Below are 13,865 nucleotides of genomic sequence, written 5' to 3' on the forward strand. Positions count from 1 at the left end.
AACTGGAAGCCTACCCACTCTCTCCCGCAGCCTGTCCAGGAAGCCAGAGCACAGCCACAGGAGAGATTGGCCCCCACCACAGCTAGCCCTTACCAGGAACTGCAACCTGTTCCCCTCATCTTCCCTACCTGCTCACATAGGGTGCCCTGGCTTCTGGTCAGCCCACCTACAGTTCCTTGGGCCAGCAGCCTGCAACAGGGCACTTACAGTCTTCCATGCGCTCCACCTACAAAAATATCACTTTGGGGGCCCAGCAGCGTGGCCTAGTGGCTAAAGTCCTCGCCTTGAACGCCTCAGGATCCCATATGGGCACAGGTTCTAATCTCGGCAGCTCCACTTTCCATCCAGCTCCCTGCTTGTGGCCTGGGAAAGCAGTCGAGGATGGCCCAAAGCTTTGGGACCCTGTACCCGTGTGGAATACCCAGAAGAAGTTCCTGGCTCCTGGGTTCGGATCAGCATAGCATCGGCCATTGCGCTCACTTGGGGAGTGAATCTTCGGATGGAAGATCTTCCTCTCTGTCTCTCCTCCTCTCTGTATATCTGACTTTGTAATAAAAATAGATAAATCTTAAAAAAAAAAAAAAAAGTAAAGAAATCTCACTTTGAGTCTCTGCTAAAGGTGAGTGATGGGGCTGACTCCCTGGCGAGGGCAGGCGGGCATAAACAGCCATTGCTTGTCCTCAGACTGGGTAGTCATCATTGATGCCCATGCCTCTAGGCTCCCAGCTGCTTTGTGACTCAGCTTTCTTATCTGTGAAATGGGATGATGGTTCTGGGTATGAATCTTTTGGATTGTGAGCAAGCCACAGGGCTCTGACCTAACCTGCTTCTCTCTGACTTGGAGCACACCTATGGACAGCCACATCAAGGAAGCAGCACAAAACCCGGGCAGGAAAAGCACCTGTTTACTCAAAGTCCTCACTCCCGGGTCTCTAAGAAAGCAGGTGGGGCCACAAAGCAGGGCTTAAGTTGTATCTAACTCTATGGACAACACACGTCCATACAGTTGCCACTTACGGCATCCCAGCTGCTTTTGCTTGTGATCCAGCTCTCTGTAATGCAAGTGGAAAGGCAGCAGAGTGTGGTCCAAGTGCCTGGGGTCCTGCCACCCACACGGGAGACCTGGATGGAGTTCCAGGTTCCTGCTTTCATCCTTCCCCAACCCTCACCATTGCAAGATCTTTCTCTTGCTCTTTCTGTCACTCTTCATTCAAATAAATAAGAAAATCTTTGAAGAAAAAAAATGATTTAAAAATTTTGTTTTCTTTTTTTAAAAGAAAGCCACTGGAGGAGTGAATCAACAGACAGATCTTCCTGTCTCTCCTTCTCTCTGTATATCTGACTTTCCAATAAAAATAAATCTTTTTTTTTTTAAAGTACCAAATGGTGCTGGGCCAGATCACAACCAAGAGCTTTATCTGGGTCTGTCACCCAAGCATTTGGGCTATCTTTTTTTTTTAAATATTTATTTTACATCTTCAGCCCTCTCCATCTTCAGAAAGCCCTCTGATGCATTAGCATCACTGATGACTGCAAGTCACAGAGGAGGTAGCATGTCTAGCTCCTGCTCAGATCGAGCAAAGTGCATGTGCTGCTGAAGAACCTGTGTGACACAGGTGGGACCAGCTGGACTGCAGCTCCAGGACCAAGGCCTGAGAAGCTGCATCTGTATCTAGAGCCCCGGGGGAACCAGTAATGTCTGGCACTGTGGTAAAGTGGGCTGAGCGATCACCTGCAACCCCAGCATCCCATGTCAGAGTGCTGGATAGACTACAGGCTGCCCCGCTTCTGATCCAGCTCCCTGCTCAGGTGCCAGGGAAGGTAGCAGAAGATGACCCAAGCACTTGAGTTCCTGCACCCATGTGGAAAATCTAGATGGAGTTCCTGGCTCCTAGCTATCGTCTGGCCCAGCACCACTTGATTCAGAAATTTGGGGAGTTAACCAGCAGATAGAAGATCAATCTCTCACACTCACTCTACTTTCTTTTCCTTTCCTTTCTTTTTTCTTTTCTTTTCTTTTTTTTTTTTTTTTTTGTTGGAAAGGTAGATTTATAGAGCAAGAAGACAGATTGTCCATCCACTGGTATACTCCCCAAACCGCTGCAATGGCCAGGGCTGAGTTGATCTGAGGCCAGGAACCAGGAGCCTCCTCCCAGGTCTCCCACATGGGTGCAGGGTCCCAAGGTTTTGGGCTGTCCTTTGCTGCTTTCCCAGGCCACAAGCAAGGAGCTGGAAGGAAGTAGAGCAGCCGGGACATGAACCAGTGCCCATATGGAATCCTGGTTCATGCCAGGTGAGGATTTAGCCATTGAGCCACTGTGCCAGGCCCTTACTCTACCTTTTTGAGTAAATACATATTAAACAGAAAACAAAACAGCAAATCAGGACCCTCTGAAGCCCCTTCCTGGAGTATATCAGTGAGGCAGAAGGTATAACTTGCAGTTTAGGTGTAACCTAGCTTCCCATGCACTTGCACATGGGCCCTGAGTTGTACTGGCCATGTGTCCCCTAGCTGGGCTGGACAGTATGCAGTATGGACATCAGCAAGGCCAGACGCAGCTCTCAGGAAGATCACAGCTGTCAGAACTCAGAGGCATCAGGGGGCAGCGCCACGCCAAGCCACATGACTGCAGACCTGTCTGTCCATCTCTGTGTGTTGGCTCCCTTTGGCCACCCTGCCCCTCCTGCTGACACCGTAGGGACTTGCAGCAGTTGTCAGCTGAATGAATAAATTAGTGACTGGAACTCATATCATACATCAAGTCAAGCAGAGTGCAGTAAGTGTTCACAGGTGGTGGTGGGGTGGGGCGAGATGAGCCACGGATGCTGACACAAATGAGAAGGAGAAGGTGTGCGTTCTCCCCTGGCCTCTGTCAAAACAGTGTCTCAATGTTCTCTGCCTGCCTAGGTCCCCACGTCGGGAGACAGCAGAAAATGCATGTAGAGTACCCAGGACAGTTCCAAAGCAAACATACCTCTCCTGCTCTCCACGGGAGGCAAGGGGTTCCTGCAGAGCTGAGGGGAAACCACTGGGACCCTGCAGAACCCCAGAACCCTACCGTGGCCCACTCCCTGCTCTCCTCAACGTCTGTCCTCAACCTGGGGTGACCATGTCCCGCCTCTTGGCCTATGACTGTGAACCCCAGGACACAAAGCAGCACATGGTGTGCAACACAGTAGCCTGGCTTGGGGTTTTTGCCCACACCACCTCTTCTCCTGTGGCTTACTTCTTTTTCCACCACCTGACTTCTTGGAGTCTGGCCTGTGTCTCACTCCACTGTGCAGCCACACAACCGCTTACTCAGTCGTCCTGCTGCCGACAGCTCTTGGGATGTGTCCAGGGTTGCTAACAGTGCTGCTGCAGGCTACCCCCTAATGCACAGCTCTCTCCCAAAGACCAATGGAAAGGGCGCGGCTGGGTCCTTGGATATGTGATTTGCAGCTTTAGCAGGCAATGCCTGGACTGTGTTACGAAGTGGTTGGACCTGCTGCCGGGCTTTCTTGTTGAGAGTTACTCTGGCCCCATGGCACAAGTAGTTTCTCAAAACACCAGGTGGTAGAGTATTTCATTCCACATAAACTCAGGCCAGAGGTCACTGTCCAGCCCAGTGTAGCACTATGCAGTCTGGAGTCTTTGAGCCTGTTTATTGTCCTCTGCACTATCTTTTAGTTGCTTGAGCTCCAGCCATCACATCCATACCCCAGCTTACAAAAATAAAGAGGGCTCTGTGTGTGCATCAATGGCTAAATCCTTCCCTTGCAAGCACTGGCATCCCACATGGGTGCTGCTGGTTTGTATCCTGGAAGCTCCACTTCCCATTCAGCTCCCTGCTCGTGGCCTGGGAAAGCAGCAGAGGATGGCCCAAGTCCTTGGGACCCTGCACCCATGTAGGAGACCAGAAAGAAGCTCCAGACTCGTGGTTTCAGATCAGCATGACTCTGGTGTGCAGAATCTAAGGACTTAGATTACAGCTCATTCCCCCGCCCCCTCTCCCCCAGCCCCAGTCCAGCAGGCATGCGCAGGCAGCCAGACTGGAGCCGGGCGCTTAGCCAGCCAGCTCCTTCCACCCTCAGCGCTCACATTTCAGTAGCACTCCCCAGGCCAACTGGAAAACTGAAACAAATGGCGGCCACTGCCTCCTGGCTCCTCCTCTGGATGCCTGCAGGTTCATGCTGGGTTAGTCACTTCCTCACCTGCCTGCTTTCCTCTCGCCTCCTCCTCTGCAGCTTTCCTCCCTGCCCCACTGCTGTCTGGGAGTACGATAGCTGTACAGCTGGGCTGGCCAAAGTGGCTGCCCGGACACTACAGTAGAGGCACGGTAGGAAGGTCAGGAGTGTCTGCCGGCTGGGGACTACAGCCAGTTCACCCTCAGCTGGTCTGATCTGCGCGAGGCACAGGTCCGTGCCTTGATGCAGGAGTAGCCAACGAGTGTGCGGGGGAGCAAGGGATTCCTAGAGGATGGAGAGAATGGGAAAGTGGAAAATTAGTCCCCAAATTTGTATAATGAGGGAATTTAGAAGTGGGGTGTTTGGGAGATGAGTAGGATTAGATAGGGTGCTGAGGGTGCCTCTGTGCTCTCTCTCCTTCTCCCCTCATTCCCCCAATAGCTGTTTCCCACCCTATGAGGACATAAGCAACTTAATGAAAAGTGGTGGGGATGTGGTGCGATGGCTCAATGGCTAACTCCTCACCTTGTATGCACTGGGTTCCCACATGGTGCCAGTTTGTGCCCCGACTCCTCCACTTTCTTTTCTTTTCTTTTCTTCTTTCTTTCTTTCGATTTATTTATTTATTGGAAAGTCAGATATAGAGAGAGGAGGAGAGACAGTGAGAAAGATCTTCTGTTTGATGATTCACTCCCCAAGTGAGCGCAACGGCTGATGCTATGCCAATCTGAAGCCAGGATCCAGAACTTCTTTCAGGTATCCCACACGGGTGCACAACTGGCATCCATTTGGGAGTCCAGTTGATGCAAGGTGAGGATTTAGCCACTAGGTTATTGGGTTGGGCCCAGGACACATCTTAAGCATCATACACATTCAGTAAATACCTTACATTTTGGAGTAAAACAATCTGCCTGTCCGTGACTGCAGATGTTCCTGCAGGCCTAAGGAACACAGAGTGGGTAGTGTGTCTCCTTCTGCTGGCTTCCCCGGGAGCAGTACTGCTTTCCTTGCTCCTCTGTGCACAGCACATAAGTGTCTTCTTGCACGGGGCCTGAGAGTTGGTGGGGAGCATTAACTGCCCGTCTTCCTAAACTGGCATCTCCCATGCCACCCCCTTTGGCCTCCCCCTTGTCGTGCCAGCACACAGACTGCGGAGGCTCCCTTATTTGTCCAACCCCCCCTTCCCTAGCTCCATCCACCTGGTAATGATTTCCTATGGAGTCTCCCAGGTGTCTCCATGGGGACATTTCCTGCTCCAATCTCCATGGCAACTCTTCAGGTTGCCATGGTGACACTTAAGCGATTATTTGGAGACCCTTAAGTAAATCACCCGTGCTGGTATATGCTAGAGGCAATTGGCTCTTGCTCTTCTGTCTGGGGCCAGGGTGGGGGCCCAGGCCCACAACTGGCAGAAAGTGGAAGCAGAGGTCAGGGCCTGCCGCCCCTGCTCTAGCTCTGTGAGGGGCCCTCTCTAGGAAAGTTGGAATGAAACCTTTGCAAAGTGGTGGAAAGAGGAGAAACAGTTGGGGCTTTGGCAGGCCTGGCCATGGCCTGAGCTGTGGCAGGACAAGCCCACCAAGGGCTACCAAGGGTCCCTCCAAGGGCGTGATGCTCTTTTTTTTTTTTTGTACTGTGATACTGTTTTTTTTTTTTTAAGATTTATTTATTTTTATTGGAAAGACAGATATACCGAGAGGAGAGACAGAGAGGAAGATCTTCTGTCCAATAGTTCACTCACCAAGTGACCACAATGGCTGGAGCTGAGCCAATCCGAAGCCAGGAGCCAGGAGCCAGGAGCTCTTCCAGGTCTCCCATGCAGGTGCAGGGTCCCAAGGCTTTGGGCCGTCCTCGACTGCTTTCCCAGGCCACAAGCAGGGAACTGGATGGGAAGCAGCACCGCCGGGATTAGAACTGGTGACCATATGGGATCCTGGCACATGCAAGTTGAGGACTTTAACCACTACACCATCATGCCAGGCCCCTGTGATGCTGTTTTTAAAATATTTTATTTATTTAAAACGTAGTGACAGAGAATTTTGCACTCATAGATTCTCTCCCCAAGTGGCTGCAATGGTCAGACAGAAGCAGGAACTTCATTGGAGTCTCCAGTGTGTGTGGCAGGGGCCCAAGCACTTGGTTATCATCTGCTGCCTTCCCCAGGTGCTTTCGCAGGGAGCTGGAATGGGATGTGGTCACTGCCTGTCTTGGCTTAACCTATTGGACCAGCCCCTTCTGTGTCTCCTAATGGTAGACTTTAACAGAGGATTTGGGATAGAATCCACTCCTTCCCGCATTCATTTATTTGACCAGCATTTCAAAGCACTGGCTATGATGATGAGCACTGGAGCTGTGGGTGGGTGGGAGGACAGCAGGCAGGTGGCGGTCTGTGTCAGGGTGTGGCGGTCACTGCTAAGCTGCAGCACACACTGGACATTTTCCAGAGGTCAGCTGCAGGTCTCAGTATAGTCCTGAAGAAGAGGATGAGGCTGGCACTGGACTCTGATGGGCAGCATCTGGCTCCTTCCATGTGCCCTGGCTGCACAGCTATGTGACATACAAAGGCTCCCGGCTTCTGGGTGTCTTACTCAGCAGCAGACAGATCCTGGTCCCTTTCAGATGGGGAAACAAATCCAGAAGGGATGCCTCCTGGCTCTGGTGTGGCCAGTCAGGTGCCACTTGGGATGCCTGAATGCTATCATGGAGGCCTGTTCTGAGTCAGCTCCCTGCTAAATGCACACACTGGAAGGCAGATGATAATGATGGCTCAAGTGTTTAAGCTCCTGCCACCCATGAGGGGAAGACCTGAAGAGAATTCTGGGATCCTGGTTCTAGCCTGGCCAAGCTCTGGCTATTACAGACCTTTGGAGGGAGTGAAGTAGCACTCACTTTCCTTCTCTCTGCACCTTCTAAATAAAAAGCTGCACTTAAGGCCCAATGTGATGCTTCAGTGGCTAAGTCCTTGTCTTCCATGTACCAGAATATCGCATGGGCATTAGTTCATGCCTTGGCTATTTCATTCCCTATCCAGCTTTGTGCTTGTGGTCCATGAAAGCAGTAGATGGGCCAAAGCCTTGGGAGCTCCTGGCTCCTGACCAGCTCATCTCTGGCTATTGCAGCCACTTGGGGACTGAACCAGTGGGCAGAAGAGCTTTCTTTCTGTAAATCTCCTTTCTAGAAGACTGCCTTTCCAATGAAAATAAATCTTTAAAAACAAAAAAAGCTCAGTACCTCGTGTCCTGAAGGCTAAGCCACCTGTCCTGTACACCTGCAGAGACCCTGGTGTGTGCTTCTAACCTAGACCACATGCCCTTGACTCAGAACCTTACCAGAGTCCACTAATGCCTGCTGTCCATCCTGGAGGCCTCGGGTCTTAATTCAGGGACAGGACAGGTAGGTGGGCACAAGAGCCCTATTCCTGTAACCTCTGACTTCTCGGATCCATGAGCATTCCTCCAGGAAGTGGGCTTACACAGCCCAAGTTCCTCTGCAGAGTGGTGAGTCTTGTGTGTGACTTATCTGCCCTCCAACAGGCCTTGGGTTTGGGGCCAGGTTCATAGGCAACAGAGGGCAATTTATTCTAGGCCCTAGGAGGCAGTGAGGGGCAGTTTTCCTGGATGGTGAGTGGCCAGCCTCAGGCTGTGTAGCCAAACTGCAGCAATCCAAGATGTGCTGTCAGGTTCCACACGCATTGCACTCCAAAAATTTAACAGGAGGAATGTAAATGAGCTTGTTTGTAACCTACTTCCTGTGTTACTAGTAGACACTGTTAATCCCTCCAGTTTCTTTAAAATTTCCACTTATTTCTTGTTATTTTGAGATGCCAAGAAAAACCATTTATTGGTCCCTTTTCCTAAATGCCAGCAACTGTTGTACATGGACCAGACTGAAGCCAAGTCTCAAACTCCATCTTGGCTCTCCCACATCGGTGTCAAGGATCCAAGCACCTGTTGCTATAATGGTGTGTATTAACAGGAAGCAGGATGGGAAGCAGCAGCTGGGACACAGGCCCGTGTTCCAAAGGGGATTCAGTGTCACAGGCAGCAGCTGGACTTGGTGACACAATGACAGCCCTAGAGCAAACTGCTTGGCTTGGTGGTGCCTGGGTTCCCCTCGGCCACTTGGGGGCAAACTGCCATCAGTCCTGGTGAGCCTGCTGTGAACCCATGGCAAGGGCAGTCTTAGGGTTGAACATTACATGGCTTTGGCCAATATGTCCCAACTGGGACCCCTGGGCTGTGTGTGGCCCTTGGAAAGGCACTGTCAGCTCCCTCCACAACACTCAGAACTTTGCAGAACCAGCACAGCTATAAGGTGCTGCTGTGACTTCACTGTCAGGGAATGAGTTAAAAATAATGGACAAGATCTCATATTGCACCAGCAAGGTGCAGTGTAGTGACACACACTGCCTCCCACCTATCCTTCAGCTGTAGTTTCTGGCCCCAAAGGCAACCATTTGGCCAGCTTCTCAAGTAAAAGTCAAGTTCCCCTTCATGGGACATTCTGTTACACGGCAGACCTGAGCAATCCTACCAATATCCATCTCTCATCTGTCTCCCTCTAAAAACCCTGTATCTCTGAACTGTCTCACTCCCTGACCACTCATGACACAGATCCCATCTAATTCAAATGTTCTGGGCTCCAGCCACTTGTTTGCCAATGTCATTGTCACCCTCCTTCTCACAGAGATCTACTGATAAGGCAGAATGAGGCAGGTGCATGCCCTGGGAGGCTGGATCCCAAGGTGAATTAAAAAGGGCCGAGCTCCAGCCAGGCCAAGCACAGGATTTTGAGTGAACTAGTGGATAGGAGTTCTCAACCTCTCCAATTAAAATAAGCAGTAGATGAGGCTGAGCCAGCCCAAAGCCAGCTTCTGGATCTCCCAAATGGGTGCTGGGTCCCAAGGCTTTGGGGTCATCCTCTACTGCTTTCCTAGGCCCTAAGCAGGGAGCTATCTAGGACATGCACCAACACAAATATGGGATCTCGGTGCGTGCAAGTTTAGCCACCGAGACATCTTGCTGGGCCCAGGAACCCTGTTTCCCACATTGAGTTGCAGCTGCTCTACTTCTGATCTAGTTGCTTACTCACCCATCTGGGAAGCACAGCAGATGACAACCCAAGTATGTGAGTCGCTGCTGCTCATGGGGGAGATGTGGATATGGTTCTTAGCTCCTGGTTTGAACTTAGCCCAACACTGGTTATTGTGTCAACTTTGGGAGTGAACAACTGGTCTCCCATCTGCATGCAGGGACTCCAGTTAAGAACCTCTTACTTTCCCAGATGCTTAAGCAGGAAGCAGGATCAGAAGTTGACAACCCATGATTTCATGAAAATCTGGTGTTGCAGGCTGCTTAACTTGCTGTGCCATGCTGGCCCCTCAAATAAATCTTTAGAACAAAAAATACCTAATGTGTACAGTGTGCTAAACACTCTGTGCCAAACTTTATACTCAGTGTCATGGTTAACAACACCAAGCCTGCGTTATGCACTACTGGACAGTTTTGTCAGCGATGAGTAAAAGGACATTAGCAGGGGTTAAATCATTGTCTCAAAGTCACCAGCTGGAAAGGGGCAGGTGGGATTTGAATCCTGACACTATGATGGTTAAATCCAGGTCTCTTAATGAGACCCTGGCCAGATGGTGAGCTCCATTTCTGTAGTGATCTCCTAAGGGCCCATATTCTTGGGAGCTTAAGTACTTCTGGATGTAATATGTTTACACATCAACACTGCAGAAGTTGGGGTTGGCCTGAGGACGTGAAGCATCCTTTCCTAGTGACTGCCTCTGTCTGGGACACAACAGCAAGAATCTAAGCCCAAGGGAAAAAGGCCAAACTGGTGGTGTAGAAACCTTGAAGCAGGAAGTTGGGACCAGAAGATTGTGGTCAGGGGCCTCTGGGTGGCCTGAGGCGCTGAGCTCACCCACACAGGCTAGACCCGTAATTGTGTGCTTCTGACCCGTGTACTGGGTTGCTGCTGCTCACTGGTGTACTGCACTTGTTTGCTTCAGCCCCATCTGTGAACTCTTGGCAGCTGGACCAGCACCTTGCACCCCTGTTTATACTTTCTGCTGCACTCCCAGTACCTAGAATGTCTTGGGGAGTGCAGGCCCTAAATCTGTCATAAAGGGATGGTCCTGGTCAGGTGGCATGTCTTGCTGGGTCTGAATTACAGAGGGGTGACCTTCCTTTCTAGCTTCCAAGAAGCAAGGGTGCAATGAGTGAGCAGAGGCAGGGGATGTTTCTCATCTGAGGAGTCGGAGACTAACTACCTTGCTTCATCCACCACCTACAAGGATGACTTCCCTTTTCTGAATTTTGGCAGAAAAACAACAGTGATCTGCCAACACACAGCAAAAATTCAAGGAAAGTAGTCAATGCTTAGCGGCAGGCTCAATCAGACGTGAATCAGTACACACCTTGAAACTGGGACCCAGTACCATGACTACCATGACTTAGCTGACAGAGAGTGTCCATATTGGGATCCCAACCCCAAAGGGCCAGGCAACGCAAGGGTTTTAACCATGTTCTTAGATTTTAATCCCTTCCGCACAAAGGATGTTAAAAACACAGAAGAATGGACAGACTGCTGAGCAAACATGGAACTGTTTGGGGAGGAGACCAAAGTTAAATGTTATTCTTTCTAATAGGTGAGGAGAGTAGCTGCTAAGTCTTCAAGGGTTGACACTGTGGCATAGCAAATTAAGTTTCTGCCTGCAACACCTCCATCCCATATGGGTGTTCAAGTTACAGATCCAGCTCAGTTGGTGCTCCTGGGAAGGCAGCATATGTTCCAAGGATTTGGGCCCTGCATTTGCATTGGAGACCTGGAGAAGGCTCTGAGCTCCTGGCTGTGGCCTGGCCCAGCAAATGGAAGCTTCTCTTTCCTTCTTTAATTCTGCCTTCCAAATAAAACAAAAATCTTAAGTTTGGCTTTCTAGCAAGCTCTTAAGACAGCACTGCTAGGCAAGAGGCATGGAGAATTTCAACACCCAGAATGGGATATGATGGGGACATGGATTGGGCCACCACTGACCATGGCCATGTCAGGACACATGGCTGCATCCCTGGGAGATGTGCTCCTTTATGTAAATGCCCATCCCAAGGTCAGCCTTGTTCTAGAATGCCACATATGGATGTGTACTCATCAATCACAATCATCTCACACAATGATTTGCCCAAGTAGGGGGTGGCTGCTGGCAGCACTGTCTTTCTCACTCCTGGAGGGCTTTCCTCCCTCTCCAGGGGGTCCACACACAGCACAGCAGGGGCCCTTGGCAGAGCTCTTCAATGGAAACACTGAATCAGCAGTTGTTCTTTGTCATGAACCCAGCTAGCACAGTGCCAAGATATAGGGGACCAAACATCAAGGACCATGGCATTTTTCACATCATGGAGGCACCAAGAGAAATACATGGGCCAGCCTGAGCAAACAGGGAGGACACATTGCCCAGCCACACATCCTCACATGTGCCTTCACGGAGCAATGGCTGAGGGTAGCTCAAAACCCCAGAGCATGGGAGAGAAGGCTCTCATTCTACCAGCCACCAGGAAGCTCTGCGACATTAATGAACTCAGGAACATCCAAAGAACTGAGTCCATAAAACACCACTCAAGTTCATACGCTTTTTTTTTTTTAACTGTACCCATCTCTTTAATCAGCCAAACCAAACGCCTTGCTTCCACAGTAAGCTTCTCTTCAGTGTGGGCTGCTGCTGCTTCTGGGGCAACCGTGATATTTCAAAAGAACCTTCCCAACTGCACAGGGCCAGACAAGAGGGTCACACTTCCGGCTAGGCGACTATGGCTGTGACACTCCCTGAGAGGCAGGAAGGGCCAGAAGGGGTGCTAGTGCTGGGAAAGGAGGTTGTTCTTTCAAAGGAGGGTGCCATGGCCCTCTGCAGTCCTTTCCCTGGCCCTGGTCCAATTCCAGGGAGCGAGTCCAGGACAAAGAGCACACTGTCTCTGCAAGACAAGCTGCTTACGTTTCTTCCCTCCATTGCACAAAAGCCCCTCCAAAGCCTTAACCCTGCAGGAGTGCTGCAGCCAGGGGCAGACGCCTGAGAAGGCGGTGAGCATGTGTCTTCCAGGAGTTCCTGCTGCTCTCCCAGCCTCAGGGGCAGACTTCTGTTGTAATGGGAGTTGAACACTGCCCAAGGAGCCTGCTGTGGCTGATCAGTGTGTGACCCCAACTCCAGCGGATGCCCAGCCCTGTGACTCAGTGATCCTCAGACTCTTGTCTGCCTAGACTTAGGACAGCCTTTCCCATGAGCTCTGGGCCACTGCACCCAACATGCACATGGTTGTGGATACCAGTGACAGGCAGTGCAGTGGTCCCGACCGACCTTCCCCCAAAGCTCCAAACCATCTCATCCCCACCTCAGCAGGACACAACCTCAGAAGAGCCCTCTGTGGTCAGAAAGCATGGCATGGTTTGTCGCAAGGGATCAGAGGTAGAGGAACACAGCAGGGCAGTTAGAGGCATCCATGTTCCAATGCAGCCCAGGATTTGCACAGGCTGAGCTTGGTTATGAATTCAAGATGGTTCAATCTGCTTGATCAGTGTTTTCCCCTGGAGCTTCTGTGTCTGGTTTCTCAGTTTCTGTAGCTTCTTGGTTTCAAAAGTAATTCTAACTCCTTCCAATGGAACAAAAAACCAACAGTAACAGTGTTTCCAGGAGCATGTCATGTAGTGAAAGTCCAAGTAATGAACTAAGAATGTACCTTGGGCTGTGTGGGACTCAGATCTGGCTCGTGGTCAGGCATGAAGACTCCACTGGGAATTGATGGATGGATATGCAGTGACGCCCACCTGGGGTCCCCTTCCAGTTTAGGGAGGCAAGGTGGGAAGGTAGAGCAGAGACATCTCTAGTGAGTTTCAAATAAAACCCTCAGTTCCCCCAAGCATTGTGGGGTAGGCAGGTGTAACGGTGTGAGCTGTTGCACATCAGAAGAGCTGCTGGTGGGGATGCAGGAACCGTGCAGGCACCAGGGCCTCTATCCCAGGGGACACAGAGCTCTCCAAGGCAGATAGGGCAGGGTGCTGAGGCTGCAAATGAGACTACGTGACAAGGGGGATGTGGAATTCATTTGTGTCGAAGATCAAAGGCCTCTTGGGAGGGTTTGGGTCCCTGTTGGCCTTGTGGAGCAGCTTGAAGAGGCCTGTGCCAATGTTCATTGGGATTCCCATGATGATGCACTCGGACACCCCTGCAACAAGTAGAACGGAGATCAGAGAGCGCAATACACAGGATCCAGTCGTGAGGCAGAAATCACTAATTTGGGCACCAGGAAACTGAAGTTTAGCTCTCAGTCCCACTCTTTCAATTAGCTGAATGTGGGCAAGTTACTTCTTGTCCTGCTTGCAAGTGGCCATGCTCCTGGACCTTTGGGGAAGGAGGGCGTCTGCTCCCAGCCCAGCAACCAGCTGGACATGAGGTGAGCCCAGCCATTTCCTCTCCCATCGGGGCCAAAGGTGCCCTGTGGGCCTGCTTGGGTACACTCAACTCAGATAATAAAACATTGAATAAAGCTCACCCCAGACTCCTTAGAAGAAGGGCAAGCGATGGTAGCACAGTAGTGAGCAGATAACATTGCCCTGGGAAACGACAAAGATGGCTGCCAGCTGTGGCTAGGGGAAGGGCTGGGCCAGGCGCAAGAGCTCCGGAGCAGAGCAGTGGGGACTCACAGCCCTAATGA

The 13,865-nt window shown here is 51.0% G+C and overlaps 1 protein-coding gene across 1 annotated transcript in view; it reads right to left on the minus strand.

The window, feature by feature from the left end:
- Positions 1–10,311: 10,311 nt before the first annotated feature.
- The window catches only part of POLR3A (RNA polymerase III subunit A), a 43,508-nt gene continuing 39,954 nt past the window's right edge, over positions 10,312–13,865 (minus strand). Inside the window, exon 31 of the mRNA XM_040976023.1 lies at positions 10,312–13,376. Coding sequence (XP_040831957.1) covers positions 13,228–13,376 — 149 coding nt within the window. The 3' untranslated portion in view covers positions 10,312–13,227. The remainder of the gene's footprint in view (positions 13,377–13,865) is intronic.

This window comes from Ochotona curzoniae, unplaced genomic scaffold (assembly GCF_017591425.1).
Source record: "Ochotona curzoniae isolate NIBS_2020 unplaced genomic scaffold, NIBS_Ocur_1.0 contig_2692, whole genome shotgun sequence".
Taxonomy (NCBI): Eukaryota; Metazoa; Chordata; class Mammalia; order Lagomorpha; family Ochotonidae; genus Ochotona; species Ochotona curzoniae.